The sequence below is a fragment of the Panthera leo genome, chromosome E1 (assembly GCF_018350215.1).
Source record: "Panthera leo isolate Ple1 chromosome E1, P.leo_Ple1_pat1.1, whole genome shotgun sequence".
NCBI classification, from domain to species: domain Eukaryota; kingdom Metazoa; phylum Chordata; class Mammalia; order Carnivora; family Felidae; genus Panthera; species Panthera leo.
In genome coordinates, this window is record NC_056692.1 from 40,315,951 (window position 1) to 40,331,024 (window position 15,074).

The 15,074-nt window shown below is 51.7% G+C and overlaps 1 protein-coding gene across 10 annotated transcripts in view; it reads right to left on the reverse strand.

Moving 5' to 3' along the window:
- ACLY (ATP citrate lyase) overlaps positions 1–11,475 on the reverse strand; it is a 48,358-nt gene extending 36,883 nt beyond the window's left edge. For 2 of the 10 annotated variants that reach the window (XM_042917220.1, XM_042917213.1), the window contains exons 1-5: positions 11,340–11,475; positions 9,861–9,930; positions 8,583–8,726; positions 2,747–2,928; positions 1,505–1,627 (exon numbers count right to left, since the gene is read on the reverse strand). In XM_042917220.1, the coding sequence (XP_042773154.1) occupies positions 1,505–1,627; positions 2,747–2,905 (282 nt within the window). In that variant the 5' untranslated portion in view covers positions 2,906–2,928; positions 8,583–8,726; positions 9,861–9,930; positions 11,340–11,475. Of the gene's footprint in view, positions 1–1,504; positions 1,628–2,746; positions 2,929–7,786; positions 7,914–8,582; positions 8,739–9,860; positions 9,931–10,190; positions 10,253–11,226; positions 11,246–11,339 lie in introns of those variants that run through there. The other 8 variants (XM_042917222.1, XM_042917221.1, XM_042917214.1 and 5 more) reach the window with 7 other exon arrangements.
- Between the last annotated feature and the right edge of the window lie 3,599 nt (positions 11,476–15,074).

The following is a 15,074-nucleotide window of genomic DNA, read 5'->3' on the forward strand; positions in this document are numbered from 1 at the left end:
GGCCTGGGAACAGCAGGGATGGGGGGGAGCGGGGGGAGGGAGAGCTTGACGGGGAAAACTTCACGCACACTTTCCTGGCTGAGGACAACAGGCCTGCAGAGCTAATCAGTTTGAGTGGGTCCCTGGCGGCTGCCGAGGCGAGACAGCCCTCATCCCAGAGTGTCTCAAAGCCCCCGCCCCCCCCCCCCCCCCCAGCCCGTGTGCGTCACTGCTGAGTCAGGGACCAGACAGTGATCCCTCAGAGGTAATGAGCCGCTTCTGCCAAGGCGGACACTGTTGCCGGCCCCAACACGGCTGACAGCCCCCTCCCAACAGCAGCTGAGGAGAAAGAACACAAGGACCTCTCTGGGGACACCACTCAGCCCCCAGTCCTGCCATCCTCTCGCCAAAGGCCTGCAAGCAAAAAGGCCAGTAGAGATCCCTCCGGCCCCAGGTCCACATACGAGTTTAAGAGGTCCTCTTTAGTTCAAGAGCCAAAAACTGGGAAACTACCACAAAGAGCTGATTGGAGAGAGCCCAGGAAGAGAGGAAGACAGCTTCGTTGTCATCCTCACCCTGCTTCCAGGACGGCCAAAGAAGAGAACAGCTCAGCCCTGGTGACAGTCACCCAAGATGGGGCAAAGCTGCGCATGGACAGCACACCCTTCCCGGCCTCAGGCCCGCCTCAGCCCGCTCCCCCTCGCCTGTTCTCCAGTCCCGTCCAGGAGTAAAAAGGAAAAGAAGTGCAATTTTATTTCTGAGCCTCTCCTAGCCTCCCTAAACCACATTTCACTTCAGCTCTCTCATCTACAGAGTTGAAATTAATCACCAAGCTGGGGGAAGCCAAGAACTGAATTTCCTCTTCAGTGTTACCAGTCTCATCCTCGGCTCTTGGTCTAATAACGTCTCTGCCTAAAAGATTCTGCACCTGCCTTCTGCAACTTTTTCTTGCCGGCCCTCTTAGGCATACACGTCACGACAAGCTGCTGTGCCCTTTCTGGAAACGGAAAAGAAAGGACTTCCCAGAATGAGCCTCAGAGTCTCATCTCCGTGATGGGTCTGTTAAAGAAACAAACCATTTCCGGGGCGCCTGGGTGGCTCAGTCAGTTAAGTGTCCGACCTCAGCTCAGGTCACGATCTCGCGGTTGGAGCCCCACGTCGGGCTCTACACCAACAGTGTGGACCCTGCTTGGGATTCTCCTCTGCCCCTCCCCCACCTGCGCGCCCGCTCTCCCTCTCTAAATAAACAAACAAACCAATAACAGACCGTTTCTACCTGGCCATGAACTGGACTGGGGTTACTTTTGCAGCCCATCTTGCCATTCGCTGATGGCAGAGCTGGGAGCGAGCACCAAGACTGGCCCTGCTACCAGGCAGCTCTGCGGGACCCAAGGCTGCAGTGTGGCCTTCCCCAGGCCACAGTGTGGCCGAGTAGGCAGTGAGCCTACAGGGCTGCTCATCTGGAGATGACCACATCCACTTCTGTTCCCACAGCACCTCCACCCCAACCTATAGCCGTACTCACGGTGGCCTCCTGTCCCAGCCGTGGTTTCAGCCAGGACTTAATGCCTTCCAGAGTGAGGTTGACCCCAACGAGGCCCAGCTTTCCACGCCGTTTGATCAGCTGGTCTGGCTTGACCACCAAGTTCTGGAACAAGAGGGAAAGGAAAGAAACGGGACAGTAAGAGATTACAGTCTGGGGACCTGAAGCACAGGACAGCCTGCATGGCTTCCTATCCACCCATCCGTTCTTCAGTGTCAACTCCTAGAAGCTTTTCTCACCTATCCAAGCCTATACCTTTCTTTTGACATCCAGGAATCTGGAGCCATCCGTGCCCCGAATGGGGCCTGGCACAGTGTAGATACTTACCACATACCTGCCGCATGAGTGATTCCCTACCCTCCCTATGCGACATCTTAGCTCCACTAAACCATGAAGCCCTCAGAATATGGACCAGCACCTGTGTTCCAAAAGGAAGAACAGGGGGACAGAGCCTTGTGGTGACCAAGGACCTTAGAGTTCTGGTCAATCCCATCCCTGGGCCTGACCCCGTCTATAGGCCCAGCAAGCAGACCCTAAGCACTGCTCACATGCTGCCAGCCAGGAAATGCGCCACCTCCCGAGGCAGCTCCTTTCGTGGGTGGGCTACCTTGTGCTGGGAGGGAACGTGCACCCCCAGAACCCGCTCTCCTGGCCCTGCCCAAGAAGTCTCTGCCTCCCAACAATGGTCCCACAGGGACCCGGACAGAGGAGCCTCTACTCTGGGCTGGCTGCCACACAAAGTCCGCAGCACGCTTCCTCATGGCCCGAACACATTCCTAACATGCTGTACTTGGGGTGAGTGGAGCCCACACCCACTTTTACTGAGCACCTACAAGTGCCAGGTGGCACACCAAATGCTTTCCAGACATTATTGCTAATCTTTATAGCTTACAGGGTGAGTGTTCCGCCCATCTGACAGATGGGGAATCTGCCACTCAAAAGAGGTAAAACAGCTTGCTCCAGGCCACACGGTTAATCGACAGAGAGCTTTGGTCTGGACTCCAGTCAGTCAAGCTCCAAGCCCTTGCGCTGTGTTCCCTGCTGGGGCGTCTCAACACGTGGGGCCCGGAGCCGAACACAAAATCCCGCTCAGCCCACTGCACGCTGCCCACTGATGTGGGCAGTCTGCCATCGTGTGACCCGGTGGGACATCTCCACCAAACCGACCGTCTCTATTCCTCTGACCCTGGGCCCGGAAGAAGGGCCTGGGGAGGGTGGGCTCACCTGGCTGAGCAGCCAAGGGTGGTCCTGCAGCAGGCGGGCCCAGTCTGTGTCAGGGGTGACCCGGGCATACTTGAACCGGTTCTGGATGGCTGAGGTGGTGCAGATGAACTTGTAAAGGAGTTCTTTGCCCGTCTGCTCCGAAATCGCCTTGGCCGACATGGCCGCAGAGGGACCTGCTCTACCTGTTGGGAGGAACAGGAGCTGGTGGGCAGGGGAAGAGACCCGTGTCCAGCTGCCCCCAGACAGTAAGACCAGATCTCAGCACTTCTCAGGAGGCGGAAGGAGGACTGGCCCAGCAGGAGGGAAGGAAGCGAGATCTCAATGAGCACTTCTTCTTTTTTTTTTTTTTTAATATGAAATTTATTGTCAAATTGGTCTCCAAACAATATCCAGTGCTCATCCCAACAGGTGCCCTCCTCAATGCCCATCACCCACTTTCCCCTCCCCACCACCCCCCATCAACCTTCGGTTTGTTCTCAGTATTTAAGAATCGCTTATGGCTTGTCTCCTTCCCTCTCTGTAACTTTTCCCTCTTCCCCTCCCCCCTGGTCTTTTGTTGAGTTTCTCAGGATCCACATATGAGTGAAAGCATATGGTATCTGTCTTTCCCTGCCTGACTTATTTCACTTAGCATAACACTCTCCAGTTCCATCCACGTTGCTACAAAAGGCCAGAGTTCATTCTTTCTCATTGCCAAGTAGTATTCCATTGTGTATATAAACCACATCTTCTTTATCCACTCATCAGTTGATGGACATTTAGGCTCTTTCCATAATTTGGCTATTGTTGAAAGTGCTGCTATAAACATTGGGGTACAAGTGTCCCTGTGCATCAGCACTCCTGTATCCCTTGGGTACATTCCTAGCAGTGCTATTGCTGGGTCATAGGGTCGGCCTATTTTTAATTTTTTGAGGAACCTCCACACTGTTTTCCAGAGCGGCTGCACCAGTTTGCATTCCCACTCAATGAGCACTTTTGACATCAGGGAAGGAGGATCAGGAAGTGAAGAGAGAGAGAAGGTGGAGATAAACAAAGGTGGCATGTTCCCCAGGTCTCTTGGCCTCAACCTTGTCTCTACTTCCTCTCGACAAACCAGCTCACATTCATCTTGGAGCCAAAGGCAGCTGGCTGGGGAGACAGGAATACCAGTGGTATGACCCAAACCCATGTGCTGGTCCCACCCGAGGTCCCACACAGACACTGAAACACACCCTTTGGTTCTGTGACCTACGGGGCGCACAGCCAGAATTATGCAATCCTGCCCTTACTCCCCTCCCCCTACAGGTTTCGTCTCCCCCACATCCAGACTCACCCATTTCACGCACTTACACTCACCATCAGGCTGTAGGCCAGGCAGGTGAGTTTACTTAACCCCAGGCAGGATCAAACCCTCAAGGAGCAGAGAGTCACCTCAGAGTCCATTTCTCCCAGGACACTAGACTCCCACCCCCGAGTTCAGAGCAGGCACTGGGCAGGGAAACTGTGACCTTCAGTACATCCCACCCGCCCCACTGAGTCACTCAGTTTGCTAATTTAGAGCAAAACAGAGGCCTCTCTGGGGACCACCCTGTACTGGTCACTTCTAGCTGAGCCGAAGCTGAGGGAGGAGGCAGCAGTCATCCCAGGTCACATGGATATAGAAGTCATCTCATACGAACCCTGTGAGGTACACGGAGATTCATAATCCTATTTCTTAGATGAGGAATAGCAGCTCAGAGGAGCTACCATACCTTGCCCAAAAAGCCAAACAAATGAGCAGGGGACCCAGGACTTGAACCCAAATACTCTTATTCCTGCTCCCCAGAAAACCCCACACTCGTCAGCCCGAGAGAAAAGACCATTTCTCCCAGGACCAGGCCATGTCCCCCTCTTCACCTCACAGAAGGGTCTGTGATGACAATTTCTTCATTTTCCGTCCCCACCGCGTTGTCCTGACACACCCATTCTCCCATGGTAGCAAGTTGGGGAGAGGATCAGGGGAAGGGGGAGGGAAAGGAAACCAAGTCATTCAGACTAAGAACTTGGCCTCATCAGGAAAAGTCACTCCAATCTCTTCCACAGAGATCCAGAACTGAAGTTGCCGAATTTGCTGAGAAGAAAAGTCAAGTTCAAATAAAAGAAGGCGGACCCGGGGGACTAGCTGGTTTATACACACAGGAAGGTGGGTCTCCATCTCCAGCTCAGGGAAGGCCAAAGTTTCAGAGGCTACTCTCCACCTCCCTCCCAACCGGCTTGGCTGGCCCCCTCGGCCTCCCAGCTAGTCTCCAACTCAGCACAATGGGTGCTTTCAGTCTGGTGTCTGGCCCAAAGTGGGGTAGCTGGGAAGGGGCTCAAAAGAGATGTTCCCTTTTCTGGCCTTCCCCTGGGATGACTTCCGGCTCCTCCTCAGCAAGAGTTTCCAAAGGTGATGCTTCAGCCAGCCCCTGGGTCCTGCAGCCCTCCACCCACCCCCCACCCACTCCAGCTCTATTTCCCAACCTTCTTGACTTCAGACCAGAAAAACTGGTCCTGAAATCAGATGGGTACACCTGCCCCCACCCCCTTCCCAAACAGAGCGCAACCTAGGGCAGATGAAGCAGGGAAAGGAGGCGGCAGCTGCTGGCCATGCTCCGTGGTTCAGAAACATCAAGCACCTGTGATCACAAACTCCAGGAGTTTGCTAAGCCTCCCCAAGCAGAGAACAGTCTGACACTACCAGAACAACAACCCCCTCAAAACTGGCACCTCCCAAAGCAGACAAAGGAAAGGGGTAAGAAAAGGCCTGTTCTGCAGCTGGAAAATCACAACTTTCTTGAGTCCCAGGCAAGACAAGAGTTCATTTCCACAGGATGGTTGGAGGGGGGCAGGGGGTGGACACAACGAGGGGATGATATAGGATAGAACAGATTTGCCAGCTTACCAAAATAAGATATGCCACCAGAGCACTTTGGCGTAGATGGCTGGGCAGGCCCTTTCAAGGCCAAGACAGGATTTATATGATGGAATAAAATGGGGAAAGAATCTGGTCTCTGCATGTTCACCAAATGCAGGAAAGAAGGCTCACAAACCCAGGGAGGGGTCTCGGTGGAGAAAATTCGCAAAATTAATCATTCAGAAGGGTCTTGGAAGTCTCTCTAGGGCAGTGGCTCTTAACCTACTTGAGGTCTCAGATTCCTGAGCACATGAAGAAAAGCCCCGAAAAATGTGCGCCTCATTTCAAGATGCTTATGATTATGACCACAGACCACCAGTTAAGAGCATCTACTGTAGTGACAGCGCGGCTGAAAGTGTATACCAATCTGGATCTGGGGATCCACTCCCCCAGAGTCCTAGGCTGCCTCCTCAGGAACTGAATATGCTCTCGAACCGGTGATAGGTGATTTTAGGACAAAGCTAAGACCCCAGGGGTCCGCTCTGGGGCCCTAGGAACTGTCACCTAATAACAAGTAAAATGTAAACCATTTGGGGGATATCATGCCGAGGAACCTGAACACACACACACACATCACACATATCCTCTCTCTCCCCTCAAGGGAAGGACTTTATGAGCTGAATGGGGTCTTTTCTGCAGACAGGGTGAGTGACCCAGGATTGAGTTCATCCACAGCAGCCACTGAGAACTGAAGCAGCCCACAGGGAAGGCTGAATGAAAGCAGACTGTTTCCCAGGAATGTATCCCTGGGACATAGCCAGTGCAGAGGAACCACTGGAGATGCTACTTAGGGTCTCCCCCCGGGAAAGACAAAGAGCACTCCTTTATAGGTCAGTATCCATAGGACTGGTTTTTGTGTTTTTTTGTTTTTGTTTTTGTTTTTTTTTTTTTTGGAGGGGAGGGTTGTTTTTAAGAGGACAAGCAATTCCTGGAATAAAGGGAAGAGGCAGAATTCTGTGAGGGTCCCCCTAGTGCAGCAAGCATGTCAGAATGGGATGGAGACACCAGCTGCCTGGTTTCCAAGGGCTCTTCCTGTCATCTGGCCCAAGCTTCTGAAGTTCTCTAAGAGATAAAAATTACCACCCCCGCCCTGGGTAGCTGGGGTCTACCAGGTTTTCCTCAAGCAGTATTTCAGAAATCCAAGATCTGAGCGGGCTGAAAGACCTCAGAGCAAAGTTAGTGGGTGGAAGGCGTGGGCTGGTTGGCCAAACTGGTGCCATGCACTGCTCCTCCCCTCTCCAAAATCCTCCTGCCAGGCCGACCCTGGGGACCACCCAATGGCAGAACTCCTCGCTACTGCACAGTATCTGCCAAGGTTGGAGAGGGCAGCAGGCGCTGGGTCTGGCCCTCTGCCAGGCCCTACAGGAGGGCGGCGGCAGCATCCTCAGCCCTCTCCGGGACCTTGCCTTGGCCAGGCTCGGCACAGGCGTCAGCGCCAGGGGTGGGAGGGAGACGGGCACCCCGGCCATCTGTCGCTTAGAGGCTGGGCCCGACGGCACCTCCTGAGCGAGGAGGGTCCTTCCCGCGCCGGTGCTCCACGGCCCGGTCCTTGCGGGCGAGGCCAGGCGTCGGGCACCCTGGGACAGCCCGGCGCCGCGTGGCCCGCCAAGGCTACGCGCCGGGCTCGCTCCCTCCACTTTCGGCGCGGGACTCAGTCGCTTCTTCACAAAAAAAAGAGAGGAAGCGCCCGAGCCCGGATAGGAGTGGGGCGAGTGGCCACCGGTGACCCCGATGGGGACAAGAGGGAGGCCCGCTAAAGCCCGAAGAGGCTCGAGGACTGGCCCCGGTGGGGGTGAGAGGGGCCTGGTTGGTGCAAATGCAATTTAGCGGAGGGAAAAGAAGCCAGGGCGGCGGCACACCCTATGCAAACTCCCTGAAACTGGAATGTGGGAGAGTGGGGGTGGGGTGGTCGACACGCTGCCACCAGTCGGGGTTCCGAGCGAAGGCTAACCTAAAGCGAAGTCCCCCCCCACCCCCCCAAAAAAAAAAACAACTTCCAAGCAGAAGCAGGGAGGACGCGTGAGCACCAAGACGGCGCCGGGGAAAGCGGTTCCGGGTTGGGGGAGGGAGGCGGGAAGCTCCTCGGGCAGGTGGAGTACCCCGCGCGAAAGCAGCTGCCCGCCACTCACCTTTCTGCGAAAGCCCGTGCGCAGCGCTCCCTCCGCAGGCCCCGCCTCGCCGCCCAGTGCCCGGAGCGCTCCAGCCTCCAGCAGTCGCCGGGAAGCCGGCTTTTGTCCGGGCCCCTGCGGGCTTCTCCCCGCCCCCATCGGCACACGGCGCAAGCGGCCCCGCGATTGGTCACACGCGTTCCCTAGCCTGAGCGCCAAGGCTCCTCCGAATTTGCTGCCCGGGATAGCTCTGCCCCCGGAGGCGGGACTCAGGGGCTGCTGGGACTTGAAGTCCAGCTGGCGTGTCCGTCCGGAGGGCTGGTGGGCGCCGCCTCTCCGGATCCGGTAGGGCCGGGGCGGGGCCGGGGGCGGGGCCGGAGGCGGGGCCTCGGGTGGGGAGATGGGCCGGGCTATGCCGGGAGGAGAACGGACGGGGCGGGGGGCCGTGGCCTGATCACTTAGGGGCTGGGCCGACCGCCACTCCGAAGGAAGCGGTGGTGGGGGGTGAGGGGGAGGGTTGGCAGAACAGGCTGTTGCACAGTTTTAGAGACCTGGAGTCTCCTTCTCTTCCCCTGGGAGAAACTAACCTCCGCATCCCGGCCTCCTAAAATTGGTGACACTGAACACAGTTGCTTAAACCCGCTTTTTACGTAGCGATGGCAGACTGCTTTTGCATTTGAACGTGGGCTCTCTCTATCGAGCCGGTGGGGCTAGACTGAGAGATCAGGTAAACCTGCCAATGTGGGATAGGGCAGGGGATGAGGTGAGCGGGTGGGGCTAGGTGGGTGCCAGTCACATCGCTTTGCGTCCCACTCACCTCACCTCCAGGCGGAGCTGAGAATTCAACGGAGAGGTTCTAGCACAAGGCTGGGGTCATCTCTGCAGGTCTCCTTTCCCTTACCCACCATCGGAAGCTTCCACACTGGAATGAATGAACTGTTGCCTCCTCCTTCTCCATTACCTGTGAGACAGGCTATTTTCCAAACCAAAAACTGGGACACCCAGTCTGACAGGTGCTGGTGAATTAGGTGGAGCAGAATATTTGAAATCAAGCAGTCCTGAAAACCAGGACATATATTTACTGCTCTGACATTCTGGAGCTTTCACCCCAGTCCTGAAGGTCTCGGGAGCCGCTCCAGGACCCTAACAGCTGCCTAACTAGCTCCAGGAAGGAGTATCAATGGAGCACTGATCAACTCAGGTGAAGGGGTCAGCCCAGTATGCAGAGAATCACCATGCCTGAGCCACTGCCAAGCACTCTGGGTCCCACTGACACACTGCAACAGTGTTGCGACATTCTTGCCGACAAAAACTTTTGGAAGCCCTCTTTCCTCCAATTCAGCTGTAGCCAGGAGTGGGTCAGCTAAAGTCACTCACTGCCCATGCCTGAACTAAGTGATCCCTGATGATGTCACTTTCTGGTTGCTTCCTTCTCAATGGTCCTTTTCAAAGAACAACTCCTCACATCCTCTCTCCTGTTGGTCCTGGAGACTGACCAACAATCAATCTATGGATTGAGCTCCAACCCTATCAAGAATCTCCCCAAAGATCACAAATCTCAGGGAAGTGTCACCTCTCAGTAGGTAAAGAAAACATCTCTTATGAGGGGCCCCTGGGTGGCTTAGTCGGTTAAGCATCCAACTTCTGCTCAGGTCATGATCCCGTGGTTCAGGGGTTCAAGCCCCACAATGGGCTCTGTGCTGACAGCTCAGAGCCTGGAGCCTGCTTCAGATTCTGTGTCTCCCTCTCTCTCTCTCTCTCTCTGCCCTTCTCCCGCTCACACTCTGTCTCTGTCTCTCTCTCAAAAATAAATAAACATTTAAAACATTTTTTAAAAAAGGAAAGAAAGAAAGAAAACATCTCCTAGCCTTGGGGGACAGAAATTCCAGGTCTTCAGGGGCTAGCAGGAAGATTGTAGTCAGGTGCCCTGATTATCCCTCTGGCTAGAAAGATACAACTCATCCAGAAACAGTCACCCAGGTAGAACATAAACTGTAAGAAATGTTCATCAATTTGGCAATATCGATAAAAATTTTAAATGCACATTCTTTTGCCCCAGCAATTTCATTACGAACAATTTATCCTTCACGTATACCTGCATATGTGCACGAAGATGAGGCTCTTTGCTTTGTTCACTGCTGTGTCTCCAGCACATTGAATAGGGCCTGGTACATAATAAACAATCAATAAATATTTGCTGAGTGATTAAGTCCCCCATATAGTTATTGCTGGGCCCAAATGTGACTAGCCCCAGGTGGGGGCAACAAGAAAGGAACTGTCCAGGGAGTGAGGGGAGGAGAGGTGCTGGCCCAAGTGTCCGTGAGCCAGCCAAGCACCGGGATTTTTCAGTTCTCTGAATGGTTCAGTGCTAGGTCCTTCCCCACAGCCTTCAACCTCCCCAGGAAATACTCTCTCATTACTCCACCATGTTCCCACAGAGGCTCTTCTGCTCTGAATTGGTCAATTCACAAACGGTGAGATCATGACCTGAGGCGAAATCAAGAGTCAGACACTTAACCGACTAAGCCACCCAGGTGCCTCTGTTTTTGCCATTTGAATCACCTCTCTCCTCTTCTAGATCGAGCTGGAAGACAAGTCCATGCCCCCCGAGATAGGATATGGACACCATCTCCGTGCCTGGATTTCAGGCACACCACAACAGTTTCAGTGGCCTTAGACTATCCAGTGGCTCCCTCCTGGATTTTAATCCACTTTAGCTAATATTCATTGAGCACCTACTATGTCAAAGTCATGGGTGCTAATGCATACTCCTCACAACAACCGCTTGAGCTAAGCGTCATCATTTTGCAGATGGGCAACTGGCCCTCTGCTGCCAGGTCCCTTGCCCTGTCCACTACCACCTGCTGCAGGTGAGAAGGAAGAAAAGGAAATCATATCCAGTGAGTCTCCCCAACTTGGCTAGAAGCTCCTCAAGACCCAGGACCATGCCTTGTTCCTTTTGGCATCCCCAGGGCCTAGCATGGTGCTAGGCACACGTTAGGCACTCACTGTATACATGACTGAATAAATGCTGGAAAGAACATGTGAAGGAAGGAAGGAAATTGTAGAAGTCAGGGGAAGAGGGAGAAGATGCAGCCAAGATGGGGGTCTACCTGAGTGTGCGCTTCTAAACCCACCTGTCCCCTTGCGACAACCAGAGACAAGGGCTTACAGCAGAGGCCCATCATGACCCACCCTGTGAGGAACCAGGGAAGTTCTCACTCCTGCAGCATTCACTGTTTGCCCAGCACTGAGCAGTCTCTAATTGGAGCCAAGGGCCAAGGGCCCGTGTATCCTGGGGTAAGCTCCCCAAGGAGGTATGGCCAGAGCCAGAGCCAGCTTCTGTGCTCAGGAAACATTCTCCAGCCAGCCCAACCAGCTCCTGTCCAGCGTCTTTCCAGAGTCACCCCCCCAACTCTGCCCTCACCCTGTCTTAAAAACTGTCACTGCCTGCTGCTCACCAGGTGTGTTCCTCTTTAATTGCCTCCTCTTTCAGGAGGCACTCCTCCACTTTATCACTTCTTATCCTAAAACAGAACCTACACAGCCCCTCCCCCCCCCCACATTACTTAACCTTGACTTTCACTTGACGTCTTTAACCTTCTCTCTAAATGAACTCATTATTTTTGTTTCTTGTCTCTCTTTGCCACGCTCTGTGTTTGGAAATTGTCTCAAGGGCAGGCAGAAGCAGGAGTCATGGTATGGGGACGCCTGGGTGCCTCAGTCAGTTAAGTGTCTGACTTCAACTCCGGTTGTGATCTCACAGATCGGATTGTGAGTTCCAGCCCTGCATCAGGCTCCCTGCTGTCAGCACAGAGCCTGCTTCAGGTCCTAGGATCCTCTGTCCCTCTTTCTCTGGCCCTCCCTGCCTGAAAAAAGAAAGAAAGAAAGAAAGAAAGAAAGAAAGAAAGAAAGAAAGAAAGAAACAGGAGTCATGGTATATGAATGAGAATTGTCAGCCTCCATGAAGCTGTCTCTACCTTGACACCAGTCTTAAGAGTTTAGGACTGTGCTTCACCCTAGTTGGCTTTGAAGGCCTCATCCCGAGCACAGGTTGTGTCTGTCTCTCTCCCTAATAACTTAGGTCCTGCCTTGAGGTTGTGAAGCCATGAGTGCTGCTTATTTAGGCCTCCTTGATCACAGAAACACAGAACATCAGAACCAAAAGAGACCTCAGAAATACCCTAGTCCAATCCTCTTATTTTACAAAGGAGGTGCAGGGGAAATTGAGGCCCAAAGAGATAACCATACTGCAGATAGGAGGGCAGATGGATTCAACTACCTTGGAAACCATTGGCATTATCCCATAAAACTAGAGTCACATACATGAAGGCCATACAGCTCCACTCCTAGGTATGTACCCAGGAGAATCTCATACATGTTAGGAGATACATGGGAGATTGTCCAAATTTCCTTCAACAGTTGAATGGTTGGATGGGGTGTGATATGCTCATACAAGGAAAAACTTGACAGCTGGGGGAAATGAATGAATTGCAGCCATATGCGACGACACGAATGAATCTCAAAAACATAATGTTGAGCAAAAGAGTGGAACATAAAAGGTGTGTATATAGGATGTTTCAATTTACATAGAGTTAAAAAGAGACAAACCTTGGGGCGCCTGGGTGGCTCAGTGGGTTAAGCATCTGACTTCTGCTCAGGTCACGATCCTGTGGTTTGTGAGTTCGAGCCCCGCATTGGGCTCTGTGCTGACAGCTCAGAGCCTGGAGCCTGCTTCCGATTCTGTGTCTCCCTCTCTCTCTGCCCCTCCCTGTTCACGCTCTGTCTCTCAATAATAAATAAACGTTTAAAAAAAACCGATACATCACATATAAAGTCAAATCACTTTCCTTACATTTAAAGAAAAAAAAGAGACAAACCTAAATTATATTATTTAGAATGGATACACAAAGGTGGAAAAACTACCAAGAAAAGCAAGGAAATGATTATCACCAAAAACTGCGTTCTAGTTCTTTTATTCAATAAATATTTACTGAATGCCTGCAGTGTACCGGGTACTATTCTAGACACTGGGGCACCAATGAATGAAATAAGCAAAGATGCTAAGCCTTGTGTAGCTCACATTTCATCAGGGAAAACAGCAATGAACAGGGCAAGTAGGTTGCAGTTTTAAATAGGGTGGTAGGGGGAAGCCTCATTACAAAGAAATTTGAACAAATACGTGGAGGGGAAGGGGTCAGTTAAGTGGCTAGGAGGGAGCATTCCAGATCAATTCCAAGGCATTTGAAGCTGAGAGAACACCCAGAGCCCTGTGAAGGAGCATGTCTGCTATTTTCCTGTTCAAGGAACTGTAAAGAGACCACGTGGCACAGGGAGTGATGGACAGAGTAGCTTTTATTCAGAATGAAAGGGGGGACCATTGTAGGATTTGGACAGAGAGTGACAGGATCTGACTTGTATTTTACAAGGAATATCTGTATATAAGGGTCCCTGGGTGGCTCAGTCAGTTAAGCATCCAACTTCTGCTCAGGTCATGATCTCACAGTTCATGGGTGCAAGCCCCGCATTGGGCTCTGCACTAGGCAGCTCAGAGCCTGGCATCTGCTTTGGATTCTATGTCTCCCTCTCTCTCTCTCTCTCTCTGCCCCTCCCCTGTTTGTACTCTCTGTCTCTCAAAAATAAAATAAATATTAAAAAAATAAAAGGAATACATATATTTTTTAATAGGACAACTTTATTTTTTTACATCCCCCCCCCCCCACCTTTTTTTAAGTAAGGCTTATGCCTAACGTGGAGCTTGGACTCATGACCCCAACATCAAGAGTCACTTACTCTACTCACTGAGCCAGCCAGGTGCCTCTTAAAGGAATATCCTAACTGCTATGCTGAGAAGGAAGGGGGCAAGGGTTAAAAAAAAAAAAAAAGAGAGAGATCTAGTTTAAAGGATATTGCAATAGGGGCACCTAGGTGGCTCAGTTGGTTGGGCAACCAGCTTCGGCTCAGGTCATGATCTTGTGGTCCGTTGAGTTCGAGCCCCAGGTCGGGCTCTGTGCTGGCAGCTCAGAGCCTGGAGCCTGCTTTGGATTCTGTGTCTCCCTCTCTTTCTGACCCTCCCCCACTCATGCTCTGTCTCTGTGTCTCTCAAAAACGAATAAACGTTAAAAAAAAAAAAAAAGATATTGCAGTAATCCTGGAGGGAGCCCATGTGGGCTCAGACTAGGGTAGTAACCAGGACGGTGGTGGTTACCTAGGGAGGAGCTAGTGCAGGGATGAGATTGTGATTGAGGAGAGGCCTCACAGCGTGCCCCCTGTTGGCAGTGTTTCTTGACTTACTTGTGTGATGATTACATGGGTGTTCATTCTATAATTATCTAATAAACTGTGTATTTTATGCGTGTTTTTGTACTTGTGCTATTTTTCACCATAGAAGGAGCTGTAAAGGGAGAAAACGGAGATATAAACAGGTAACATAAGGAGCCCAGCTAATAAATGGCTGAGATATGTTGGGAACTAATGCCAGTGCTTTGAACCCTAACCAATCCAACCTAAGGCATGGGCCCCAGCCCAGATCACCTATTTCCTGGTGCTGTGGCTTCTGGAAAACTCTGTCACCTCTCTCACCCTCACTGTTCCATCTGTGAAACCAGGAAAATAGTGCCTGGCTCCCTTCTTCATCTGGGTGCTGTCAAGACCACAAAATACTTTGTCACCTGCCCAAAGCACACATTGTTATTGCTATTTAACTGTGCTTTTTTTTTTAATGACTTTATTGATACGTAATTGATATACAATAAATTGTCCATATTTAAAGCGTACAACTTGATGAGTTTTAACCCAGGTATACACCGTGAGAACATCGCCACAATCAAGATAGCGCACATATCCTTCACCACCTCCCAAAGGCTACTTGTGCTCCTGCGTCTTCTATCCCTTCCTGCCCTCTGTTCATATTCCTAGGAAGCACCCTTTTCTTTTGGGCTTAACCGACGAAGCCACCCAGGTGCCCCCGTATTTTCCGGAATTTTATATGAATGGAATCATAGAGTCTTTTTCATCTGCATTTTTTCACTCAGCATTATTAGCTTGACATTTATCCGTATTATGTATGTACCACAGTTCTTTCCTTTTTATTGCTGAGTAGTATCCCATTATGTGGTCTAACTATGGTTTGTTGATCCATTTACCTGCCAATGGTTTGTTTTTAGTTTGAGGCTATAAAAATAAAGCGGCTATACATGTTTGTGTACAGCTTTGAATTCCCTTAGATAAATTTCCAAGAATTGAGGAATGGCTGAGTCATAGGGTAAGCATATGTTTAACATTTTAAGAAGCTGCCAGACTGTTTCAC